This window comes from Antechinus flavipes, chromosome 5 (assembly GCF_016432865.1).
Source record: "Antechinus flavipes isolate AdamAnt ecotype Samford, QLD, Australia chromosome 5, AdamAnt_v2, whole genome shotgun sequence".
Taxonomy (NCBI): Eukaryota; Metazoa; Chordata; class Mammalia; order Dasyuromorphia; family Dasyuridae; genus Antechinus; species Antechinus flavipes.
In genome coordinates this window covers 224,582,088-224,594,079 of record NC_067402.1, presented here as the reverse complement: position 1 = coordinate 224,594,079, position 11,992 = coordinate 224,582,088, and the positions used below count along the sequence as shown (strand labels likewise).

Genomic DNA, 11,992 nt, shown 5'->3' with positions numbered 1-11,992 from the left:
AATCTATGGCTCTTGACTCCATGTCTGATATTCTCTAATTTGTTATTATTATTCATCCTTCATACTTGAAGAGAACCAATGACATCACAATAGTTTTCACGACAGCTCGAACTGTAATTCATTTATTTTTACAAGTGACTATGGCCAGCAAATTCTGACACACTTTCCTTTCCAAGAGAATGAAGAGGTGCTATGATAGAATAGATTCATGGAGATTATTCATAGAAATTATTTCTGGAAAGTGTTTTTAGAGATCATTAAGTTCGGCTTCTTCCCCCATTTTACAGATGAGAAAGCTGAGACTCAGGGAGATTAAATGACTTGCTTAGAGTCACACAGTAGTAAGAAGCAGATCCAACACTGCCATTCAGAATTCTGGGTTCAAAAGCTATTCATTGTTAAATTGTAGAGTACTTTGAACCCATTTGTGATGGTGAGGAAGCAGCCAGCTGGGTCCCAAGTTCCAGGACATCATGATGTTAGGGTCAAGTTACAATGTGTTTGTGTTTGCAATAAATCAGTCCAGTAGGAGTTCAGAAGGCTCTAGCACAGATCAGGCACAATGACCTTGGAAAGACCTTATGATGCTAGAATCTTCCCTGGGAAAGCTAAGATGGAGGAGAAGAAAACCAGCAAGACATCATGAAAACCAGACTGGAAATGTCTTAAACAATGCAGTTTATTGAAGAGGAATAACAGAGCATGTTTCCCCTGGTCCAGTATCACTTAACAGGGAATCAAAACATCTGTATAAAGTAGAGACCAAAGGATCCCCCAAGGGTTAGAGTCACAAAGCTGAGTCTCTCCAAAGAAGTCGTCTGAAGAAGAGGGCAGGCTTGGGACATTGCCTAGGAGTCTCATATCCTAGGGATATTCCCAGCTGCTATGGAGATACTTCCCAAAATTGCAAACCCTCTAACTTCCATGGTTGTGGTCTCAACAGCTAAAGGATGCCAGAGAAGAGGGAAAAAGCAAAAAGAGGACTGGAAGCTATATTTGTAGATATAGCTAGGTAGTGTTATGCAGAGTTTGGTTAGCCTGGGCTAGTGTGGATAGGAATGAGCACAGTTGGGCTTTTGGTAGTTTACTCATGTGTACTTTAGAATTTGTTGTTGGATCTCTGGCTCCGGGTAGAGCTCTGTGAGACTTGGATAGAGCTGCTACCACCCCCACTGACAACCCCAGAGCCTCCAGACTGGCTAGAGTACCCACCTCCAACACTACAGCTTCCCCCAGAGCTGAAGCCCCCACTAGAACTGCCACCATGGCTCCCACTGCCCATTCCCTTCCTGCCTGTTCCTCCTCTGCCATAACTTCCCCCAGAGCCTATTCCTTTGCCACCTGTGCCCCCACTGCCACAACTGCCACCACTGGTGCCACCTCGGCCATGTCCACCGGCTCCTCCTCCCGTGGAACCACCACTACTGCTACTGCTGCTGTGGACCATTTCTAAAGAAAAAAAAATACAAATACATATGAGATCAGGAACCTGACATGGCTTTCCATTAACCACTTCCCTCATTCATCTACACACACACACACACACACACACACACACACACACACACACACCCTACAATAGAGCTATAACTAGAAATGTTGGTGCCAAAGGTAAGTAGCCCTAAAACCAATTTTATAATTCATGTTATGAAAATGATGCAAGTGTGAAAAAGGAATTAGTTATTATGCTGATTTCTACCTGCTAAAGGTGTTTATGTGTTAAATATTCACTCTTCCAAAATTTAGGTGCCCTGGGTCAAAAAGTTCTGATCTCCTTGTCTGAATTATGGATCTACATCAAACAATCCCTCTAGTTTCAAATGTTATTAATTACCTCTCCCACATCTTCCCAAAGTAACAAACCAGTGCTTACCGATGCTCACGGTGTTCTGGCACTCTCCAGACATCCTGTTATGGAAAAACCTCCAGCTGTACATTACTGATGTCAAGCAGATGTTTAAATTCTCTACCTTCCCATGACCTCCCTCTTTCTTAGGAAGAAGGAATTCTACATAATCTAGAAGGATCTTTCTCTAGGCAGAGTTAGATCTAAATCATCTCCCTTTTCATAAACATCCTCAGAGTAGGACATTCTGCAGCCTCCCTTGAGACTATACCCTGGTGATTCTGTATCCTTAAAAGCAGAATGCTCTCCTGTACCCCCAGCTCCCACAAAGTCAGAGTTAAAAATCTCCTTCTGGCCTATATTTCCTTAGACCAAACCAAACTTCTATGGACCCACCTGCATTCCTCTCCCTCCAACAGCTTCCTATACGTGGCAATCTCCATGTCCAGGGCCAGTTTGACTGTCATGAGCTCCTGATAATCACGAAGTAGGCGGGCCAGTTCATCCTTGGCCTGCTGCAGGGCAGCCTTGAGTTCTACCATCTTGGCATTAGCATCCTTGAGAGCCATCTCTCCACGCTGTTCAGCATCAGCAATGGCTGCTTGAAGGTTGGCGTTCTGAAGGGGAGAGAGTAGTGGGAATGGCAATGAGAAAGTAGAGCAGAGAATAGTAAAATAATGGAGTTAGTGGTATCCTATTCTTCAGACGGATGCTTCTCATGTCTGGAAAAGTACGACAGGGGAATGATCAATTCATGTTCACATGTTCCTTTATGATTTACCAAAATCAGTTCTCATAACAACTCTGTCAGGTAAATAAAAGTTTTTTATTCATATTTTCCATATAACTAATCAACATCAGAAGCAGAATTGGAATCTAGATCTGCTGATCCTAGGGGTACAATGGTCTTTCTACTAAGAAAAAACTATTTCTGCTAAAAAGCTTACATGAACTTATGAGAAAATCTCACTATACCCACCATTCTGAAGCTTCTATAGCTGTTCCTCCAACATACATCCTTACATCTTGGCTTTGCTATCTAAATGTTTGAATGACCTTTTATATTTTGGTAATGTTTCTAATATTAGACTGCTTCAGGCTTCTATAGGGTCGTACCTGAGTATGGGCACTAAACTGGAGAAGCTCCCCAGGCAGAATTACACACAATTGGATAAGTTGATCAATAAATCCATCAACAAGCATTTAGTGAATACTTACTATGTACCCAGCATTGAACCAAGAGTTTCCCATACAGATAATTGTGTATTTGCATTTTGACTTTCAATAACCATGTTTTATGACTTAAGCTTAAGCCATAATAATAATAATAATAATAATAATAATAGCTATTGTTATAATAGCTGATACTTAAAATGTACAAAGCCTCTTACATACATTTTCTCATTTGGACCTTCCCATTTTATAGTTGAAGAAACTGAGACTGATAGAGTAACTTAGAGTCACAGAGTATCAGAAGCTACACTTGAACCAAAGGCTCCAAGTCTAGCCTCTATCACCTCCACATACTCACCTGCTTCTTGACATTCTCAATTTCAGCTCGAAGCCTCTGGATCATCCTGTTGAGCTCAGAGATCTCACTCTTGATGCTTTTCAGGTCATCCCCATGCCTGCCAGCTGTGTTTTCCAGCTCTCCCAACTAATAGAAAAAATTCCATATTCAGAGCACTAGAAGGTACTTAGAGGTCTTCTGGTCAAATCCTCCTCCCCATTTTTAGATGCAGAAACTAAGGCTCAAAGAAGGAAGGTGACTTGCCCAAAGTCCCACAACAGAGACAGGACTGAACCCTATGCACAAATTGACTAAATAACAACAATATATATAATACTTTAAGGTTCTCAAAGCCCTTTCCATATATTTCATGTGACATCTACAATAACCCCCATTCTAGAGATGAGAAAACTGAGGCTCAGAGATTAAGTGAGTTGCCAGGTCAAAAATGTCCTTTATATTCAAAGTTGATATTTCCTGCTTATCACAACCATTTATACCATGTCACCCCTATAGCACCTCAGTCTGATGGTTTCAGAACCCAGAACCAGACTCAGTTCCAGATTGGTACAATTACCAAATATGGGGAATTTCTGACTGTTGTGGTATGGCAAACTGGGGAGCATATGCATGGAATTCTTTATGCCAATAGAGAAAGTCTGGGTTCACCCCATTTTCCCTGGCTACATAGTAGAGAGGGCATTTTTGTATTCTGTATCAAGCGCAGATGCTAAAGGAAGTATGCTTGGAATACAATAAGGACTTAGGCTGGACTACTCTCAGTAATAATACATGGGGTTATAATATATGGTACTGTCAGAAGCAGGGATCTGCTCTTACTGAAGTCCTTTTTCCAGCTCTAGGGTCCTAGGACACAAACAGCTTTCCTAAACTATCACTTACTTTTGTCTGGTACAGGGCCTCAGCCTCAGCCTTGCTCCTCTGAGCAATGTCTTCATACTGCGCTCGGACTTCAGCAATGATGCTATCCAGGTCCAGGCATCTGTTGTTGTCCATGGACAGAACCACAGAGGTGTCGCTGGTGTCTGATTGCATCTGGGACAGCTCCTGCAAATCCACATGGATACATTCACTCCCAGACATGGTCTATGGGCACTGTAAATCATCAGATGAGGAAAAAGAAGAAAAAAAGGAGAAAGAGAAGGAAAAGAAAGAAGAGGAGGAGGAGGAAGAACAGGAGGAGAAGGAAGGAGTAGAAGAAGAAAAAAGGATGATGGGGGAAGAAGAAGAGGAAGAGGATAAGGAGGAGGAGGAAGAAGAGGATAAGGAGGAGGAGGAAAAAAGGAAGAGGAGGAGAGAAGTCAGAAGTAGGAAACAGAAAGAAGACTCAGAGATGACTGGAAAATGACCCTGAATGTAGGATGTGGAGGAGACAATAAGAATTCCAACAATAGGGATTGCAATTATAAAACAGGACTGTCCTGAAGGTCTCCCAAAGAAAAGCTAGAAAAGGTCCCCAAGTTTTGTCATCACTGATCATCCTGCCCAGGAGAACAGCCTTGGGCAGCATAATTGAGATGGAATCTCTCTGGAAGAAGTTTCTAAGCCCTTGTTTAAGAAGTCAGGAAGTAGGTGACAAGGATAGGAAGTTAGAAGAGAACTTACTGCATCATACAGGGCCTTGAGGAAGTTAATCTCATCCATCACGCTCTCCACTTTGGCATCCAGTTCTACTTTGCTCATGTAGGCAGCATCTACATCCTGTCAAAGAATTTAGTTGGTCTGAATTATGCTCTGAGTGACCCAACACACAGGGGATGAAAGGTGTAGAAAGAAAATGATTGCAGATCATTGACTCCTAGAGGCCAATTAGCACAGTTTGCCCATTTTATAGATAAGAAAAACTGAGGTTCAAAAAAGATCCCAAAGTCACAAAGGTCCCTAATTTCAGAGTTGATGTTCTTCCCACTGTACAATTCTGCATCCTTAGAGAAAATATAGTGTCGACCTTCAAGAGGTTGATGGAGAAACCAGGACCCAAAGACCATATTAGAGGCAGCTAGAAAGAGTTACTCATATCAGGATTGAAGAATCAGAAGTTTGAGGGACAAAGAGAGAGGAATTCATTAAGGATGGCTTCCTGAAAAAGGAGAATTGGCAGACAGGAAGAGAAATGGACAAAGCTCTGAGAAGGAGAGACTGTGGGCAATAGGGGACAAAAGTAAGGAGACAATAAAGGGACAGGTAAGGCATGTGCTAGAATTGGGGATAGGTGTGCCTAGCTCTGATAAAATCAATAGGGAGGGAATAACAACGAGGGGAGAAGAGATGGGAAAAGAACTGTAGCAGCTAAAACATATATAATACTTTATGGAAGTGGAAGAGTCAGGAAGACCTGAGTTCAAATCTAGCTTTAGGCCCTTTCCATATATCTCATGTGATGTCCACAACAACCCCCATTCTACAGATGAGGAAACTGAAGCCCAGAGATTGAGTTGCTCAGGATCACACAGTTGTTCTTTATATTCAGAATTAGTCCTTCCTGGCTCCACATCTGAGACTCTTTGACTGCACCATGCTGCCTCTCCAAGGAATGGCACAGTGACCTTGTAAAGCCAAATGAGCAATTTGAATTTGAGAAGATAAGTCCAGGGAATGGCCCAATTTAAGATGAACTAAAAGCATTTAACTCTCCAAATTCTTCAGACTTAAAATCCTTTAAACTGATAGACCAAGAATAAAGAAAGAATATTGACTAAAAGTACTAACACTACTACTAATTGATTCCATTTATTTAGCACCCATGATTTACAAAGTGTTTTCCATATTATAATTCAGTAAGAAAGGTAGTGAAAGTATTTTTATACCTATTTTTCAAATGAGTAAATTGAGTTTCAGGTGAAGTAACATGTTCACAGTCATATAATTAATTAACATCAAAACTTTTTTTTCTCTTTCTGCTTTTTTCTGGCATGACTTAAAATCTAATCATATTTGAAAATTCAACAAGCCTATCAGATAGGGATGACTCAGAGAGGGATGACTCAGAGAGGAAGCTTAGTACTCTATTTTTCCTGAGGGATGGGGAGAGCAAAAAAATTATCTTTACCCTAAATACTAGACTCTTCCTTATAGTAGTACCTCTTCAGGAAAACTCTTACCTGCCTAAAAGGCAAATCTTACCTCCTCACAAAGATTTCCCCAACTCTCCAGATTCAAAATATTCAGATTCAAATGGTGTAGTGATAAAGTATAAAGCAGATCTTTTAAAAGAGTCCACAATTTTAAAAACTATTTGGATAATTGTATTTCAATAGAATTTGTTTTCCTTGTATTCTGCTTTTCAAACAAATTTCATACATTTAGAAGAATTATTCTGAGATGGAGTCCAAAGACTTCACCTGTGCTGGGAGTCCATTAACTCACACAAAAATTAAGAACCCCTGATGGAGAGGAAAGACCCTGGGAAACTTGGTTTTAGTGTCCACACTGCTAGTTACTGTGTGATTTTAAGCTAGTCTTCTCATCTCAGATTTCAATTACTTCATTGATAAGATAAAAGACATTGGACCAAATTGGTGAATCTGCATTTCTTTCTAGGTATAATATTGTAAGAGTCTGATATCTGCTAATATTCCTTCCTGTCTTTTCAGTTTCAGAGTTGGCATCTCCTTCAATCTCCCAGTCATACTCATCACTATGAGATTCCCAAGGATCACTATAAGGTCCCAGAGGAGTGAGAGTGAGGAAACTCACCTTCTTAAGAACCACAAAGTCATTCTCAGCAGCAGTACGTTTGTTGATCTCCTCTTCGTACCTGTACAGAAAAAAAAAGACATTTCAGCTCATAACCTTTCTAGGCTTTCTAAAGAGTCCTCATAAAGATTAGGAAAACCAGGCTGATCAATAGCAATATGTCTCTACTTCAGAGAAATGGGATTTGGATTGGACCTAAGGAAAAATATCCAAATGGTGATGAATTAACAATTGGACATTCTCCTAGTCTTCCCCAAAGAAGCCCTCCTGGATTGATCATGGAAGAACTCTCCATCACCTAGAATTAGGATCACTTCCCCCTCCTGTACTTCTTTTCATTTTCCTCTCCCAAATTGAGTTCACCCTAATTCACTTCCCCTGGGCTTACCTCTATGTGATGTTAATATTTTGCTATCCAGCCTATACCTGCTGTTTTTATCCTGTAATCCAGCTCAATTCAGCTGTCTTTTACTTATCTTTGGCTTAGTCTCTGAGAATAGGGGCTACATAAGTACATTCTCTCTGCCTCTCACCATGATGATAGAAAAGCTTTTCGAACTGGTCTCAGTTGCAGTGTGAATTATACTGATCAGAAATGGGTCCTCTCTCCACTTATATATCCATGGCCAGAAAGAACCAGGGGAAAATTAAACCAATATAGATGTCCAGTATTCTGATCATAGAGACCTCTCAAGAGTTATAGAAATGGGAGATGAGGGTAAATATTCTAATGTCGCTTCCAGATCTAAATCTATGCCTGAAGTAAGTGAAACTCACTTCTTCTTAAAGTCTTCAACCAAGTCTTCCATACTGCTCAGTTCTCCAGTCAGCTTGTTTTTTTCATTAACCAGCATATCTAAGTGGGCCCGGAGGCTACTGATGTAGTTCTCAAAGAAGGGCTCAAGGTTCCGGTCATTGGAGTTTGAAGTGGACCCATGGTCCTGAAGCAGCTGCCACTTGGTCTCTAGGACTTGATTCTGTTGTTCCAGGAACCTGACCTGTGGACCAAAAAGGAGAGACTCTCAGTACCCACCTGGATCTTCCAAAACATTGCTAGCCAAGTTCTGTGATTGCTTACTATAGTTCAAGAAGTCAGAAAACATTCAGTCCCCATAGTCCTCTCTTTGGATGCAGATGGCTCTCTGCATCACAAGTCTATTGGAATTGCCCTGAATTACCTCATTTCAACTATCTTTTATAATATAAATATTAGGTTGATCTTCTGGGAAGGAAGAAGTATGGAGAGTATAAGTATTTATGGCACCAGTAGGTGCCAGATACAGTACTAAGCACTTTACAGATATTATCTCATTTGATCTTCACAACAACCCTGGGAGTCAGTATGCTATTAGAATCCCAGTTTTACAACTGAGGAAACTGAGATAGAGACAGATTAAATGCCTTGCTTAAGGTCACATAGATAGTATCTTAGGCTGGATTTAAACTCAGGTTTTCCTGATTCCAATACTCTACCTACCATCCTATCTACCAGCTGTCCATGAATGAATTTGTCAAGCAACCTGAGAAGGGAATAGGGAAGTAGGATGGCAATATTTGAATGTTAGAGCCAAAAAGCAATTGAGAATCCAGTCAATCACCTTATTTTATAGAGGTAGAAACTGACCACCCAGAAATTTGTCCAAGGACATAGATCTTAGATTAGTAGCAAATCCAGAATTCTCTTTATTCCACCTTGAAGTAGAAAATGCCAAATTTATGTAAGGTTTGCGATTTGATTTGGGTAGTTTATGGGGAGCAAGGGGGAAAAAGAATAGGAAATAAGAACAAATTTCTACTTCATAGTTATATCTAAAGCTAACTCTATTAAATTGTATGTATCCCCTAAAAGTTTTTCTAGCCCTCTTTTTATTTTGCCATCATACTAGTAATAACTCACATCTCTATACATTTTGAAGTTCTAATTATATCCCCATTAAAAAACTCTTATAAGGTAATCAGTGCAAGTATTATTTACACCCATATTGCAGATGACAAACTGAGGGTAAAAGAGATAAAGTGACTTGCAGAAAGTCATAGGACTAGTCATCAGAGAGGCAGGTTTCAAATGGCATAATGCTATCTGGGGACACTAGGCACTTCTCCCTGCTGTGTACATTTTTCCTAATTAGAGTCTCTTTCCTCAGCCCTAGGAATAAATATATGGTCAAAGGAGTTTACAATAATTATCATAATTATACTCTCAAAACTAATTTTAAAAAAAAACACCACATTTTTAGCAGAGTTCCCAAATCATTTCTCTTTGGCTTTGGAATTTTTTTTTTCTTTCTCAGATGTCCAAGGAATTGGGCTTATTATCAACCCTTTACAACAAATAATGATGTTGTCCTGTAAAGACTTGTCTTAGAAGGAGTGTATAGTGGGAAAAAAATTTCTCTCTGAGTAAAAAATACCAGGGTTACAGTTCTAGCCTTAATACTTATTAGCCCAGAGACCCTGGATAAGTCATTTAATCTCTGAGTCTCAGTTTCCTCAACTGTAAAAGTTAAGTAATTATTTTTACAAGGTTTGTGAATTGCTTTGTTAAACAGTAAAGGTTTCTAGAAGTAAGGGCCATTACTATCAATCCATATTTACCATTGTGGCCCCAGCTCTACCTCTGTCTTTTCCCATAAGCTAGGAATAGAATCACTTCTCTGCCTGAGACAAAGAATTTTTTAACAGAATTGTACTCTCTCTTCCTAAAATGTCTAAAGTTCTCCTCAGGGACAGCTGCTACGCTGCCAGTACTGTAAACAAAGAGCTTAAGCAGAGTGTCCAGGTTAATGAGAAAAGGAAAACAAAATTTGTCACTGCTGAGTTGATTGATCACTGAGAAATTCCTGAAAGTTGTAGCTAAGCTGTTAGTTTTCTATCTAAAAACAGTCCGTCGTAGAATGATAGAATTTTACAATTGAATAGGACCTTATCAATTTAATAGACAAGTTGCTTCATTTTACATATGAAGTAACTGAGGCACAACAAAGGTGATCCTTAGATCTGAATCCTTTGGATCTAAATAGAATCCAGATCCTTTAGATCTGGAAGGGACCATAGAGGTACTCAAGTGCAACAGTTTCATTTTACAGATGAAGAATTGAAGTACAGAATTGACTGACCCAACAGCTACATTAGTGGCAGGTAACAGAGTCAATATCTGAACCAGTATCCTGAGTCCAAGTCAAGCACATTTTACATAATAATCCATAATCTCATAATAGGTTTCTTCATTACCCTATTGTTCAGATTGACTCACCTTGTCGATAAAGGCAGCAAATTTGTTATTGAGGGTCTTGATCTGCTCCTTCTCTTGGGTCTTCACCTGCCCAATTTGGGGGTCAATCTCCACATTGAGGGGCTTTAGAAGACTCTGGTTCACAGTCACTTCATGGATGCCACCAGGGAAACCACCAGGACCACCGGAGCCACCAAAGCCACCAGGGCCACCGAAGCCACCAGGGCCACCGAAGCCACCAGCTCCTCCTCCAAAGCCACCAGCTCCTCCTCCAAAGCCACCAGCTCCCCCTCCAAAGCCACCAGCTCCCCCTCTAAAGCCACCAGCTCCCCCTCCAAAGCCACCAGCTCCCCCTCTAAATCCACCAGCTCCCCCTCCCATTCCACCAGCTCCCCCTCTAAATCCACCAGCTCCCCCTCCCATGCCACCAGCTCCAAATCCACTGCCCCCCAAGCCACAGCTTCGGCCACCACCTAAGCCCCCTGCTTGGTAGCTACCCCCAGCTACACTGATGGAGATCTTTTTGTTCCCCCCCAGGGAGTACAGGCTTCTGCTGCCAAAGCCCCTGCCCATGGCAGCACAAGCTGATGCAGCACTGCCGCCTCCACTGCCACCACCTCCTCCACATCGGGAAGCAGACGTGGATCTGCCAGAGCTGATGTGACTTTTGCTGGAGACCACAGCAGATCGGCCACTGAATCCTTGGCGTTGCCCTCCACTGGAGGTCCTGCAAGATTGTTGGCTATAACTGACTTGGCGGCTCATGGTGATATATTCCAAAAGAAAGATGAACTCAAGAGCTCCAGGGAGAGGAAGACTGGAGGATGCTCAGATACCTTCTGAAGCTCAGGACCAGAGATAGCCCTTTATATATGAGGCCAGGGTGCTTGGCTAGCTACTTCTGAGCTAGCAACCTAATTGAGGGAATTAACGGGTTGGGTTTGCCTGCCAGCAACAGATGGAGTCCAAAACGAGTAACACACCTTGATAATCACTCAAAATTCCCAAATTGCTCTGTGTTACTGGGGTTACTCAATGAAAATAAGCTTGTATTAGAAAAGGGACATTCCAGCAGGGGTTGACACATCCCCAAATCCCCAAAATGCCTTACATCCAGGTTTTGGGGATTTGTGGATCAGCATTTCTCTAGTCGTCTTAATCCTTCATGGTGACCCTACCTCCCCAACTCACTAATCACTAACATACAAGTCCAGCATTCACTTTAGGAGATGTAGGTGTAGGACCATAGAACTAGTACATCAGAAGATCTATATTCATACTCCAAGCTCTGCCAGTTTCTCCCTTTCTGAGACTCATTTTCCTCATTTGGAAAAAAAAAGACTATTTTCAGCAATTTATCTTAACTGTTTTCAAAGAATTTAAGAGGTGGGGGAGCAGGGATAAAGAAGGAGGTTTTGTGGAAATGTGACTATTATATCAAAAGGGATTGAATTTTTTAAGGAAATTTAATGAACATTAAATAATGGGACATGATAGATACTCTATCTAAGGTCCACATGATATTATCTGAATCTGAACAGACCAAGTGGGAAATCCAGCTCCTCAGGAAACTTAATCTTTTGTGGACAGCCCAGTTCTTCTCAGAACTTATTTTCTTCCTAATTGAGTTCTTTCTTTGGTGATTCCAAGAAATTGTCTCATTCTCTTCTTTCCTTTGTCTTACCTA

The 11,992-nt window shown here is 41.0% G+C and overlaps 1 protein-coding gene across 1 annotated transcript; it reads right to left on the bottom strand.

Moving 5' to 3' along the window:
* Nucleotides 1-661: 661 nt before the first annotated feature.
* On the bottom strand, nucleotides 662-11,070 carry LOC127538709 (keratin, type II cytoskeletal 3-like). The gene is made up of 9 exons (XM_051962460.1): nucleotides 10,327-11,070; nucleotides 7,851-8,071; nucleotides 7,074-7,134; nucleotides 4,983-5,078; nucleotides 4,260-4,424; nucleotides 3,378-3,503; nucleotides 2,243-2,463; nucleotides 1,874-1,908; nucleotides 662-1,449 (listed from the first exon to the last, which is right to left on the bottom strand). Exons 1-9 carry the CDS (start codon nucleotides 11,068-11,070, stop codon nucleotides 1,100-1,102), a joined length of 2,019 nt encoding a protein of 672 aa, XP_051818420.1. The 3' UTR covers nucleotides 662-1,099.
* Between the last annotated feature and the right edge of the window lie 922 nt (nucleotides 11,071-11,992).

What these genes read in the sequence shown, in the direction of transcription:
- LOC127538709 (XM_051962460.1), bottom strand. Translation starts at nt 11,070, where the DNA reads ATGAGCCGCCAAGTCAGTTATAGCCAACAATCTTGCAGGACCTCCAGT. An exon ending in ACTTTGTGGTTCTTAAGAAG is followed by an intron (nt 5,079 to 7,073) that starts GTGAGTTTCCTC and finishes ATTCTTTGACAG; the next exon opens with GATGTAGATGCTGCCTACAT. An exon ending in TCAAGGCCCTGTATGATGCA is followed by an intron (nt 4,425 to 4,982) that starts GTAAGTTCTCTT and finishes GTGGATTTGCAG; the next exon opens with GAGCTGTCCCAGATGCAATC.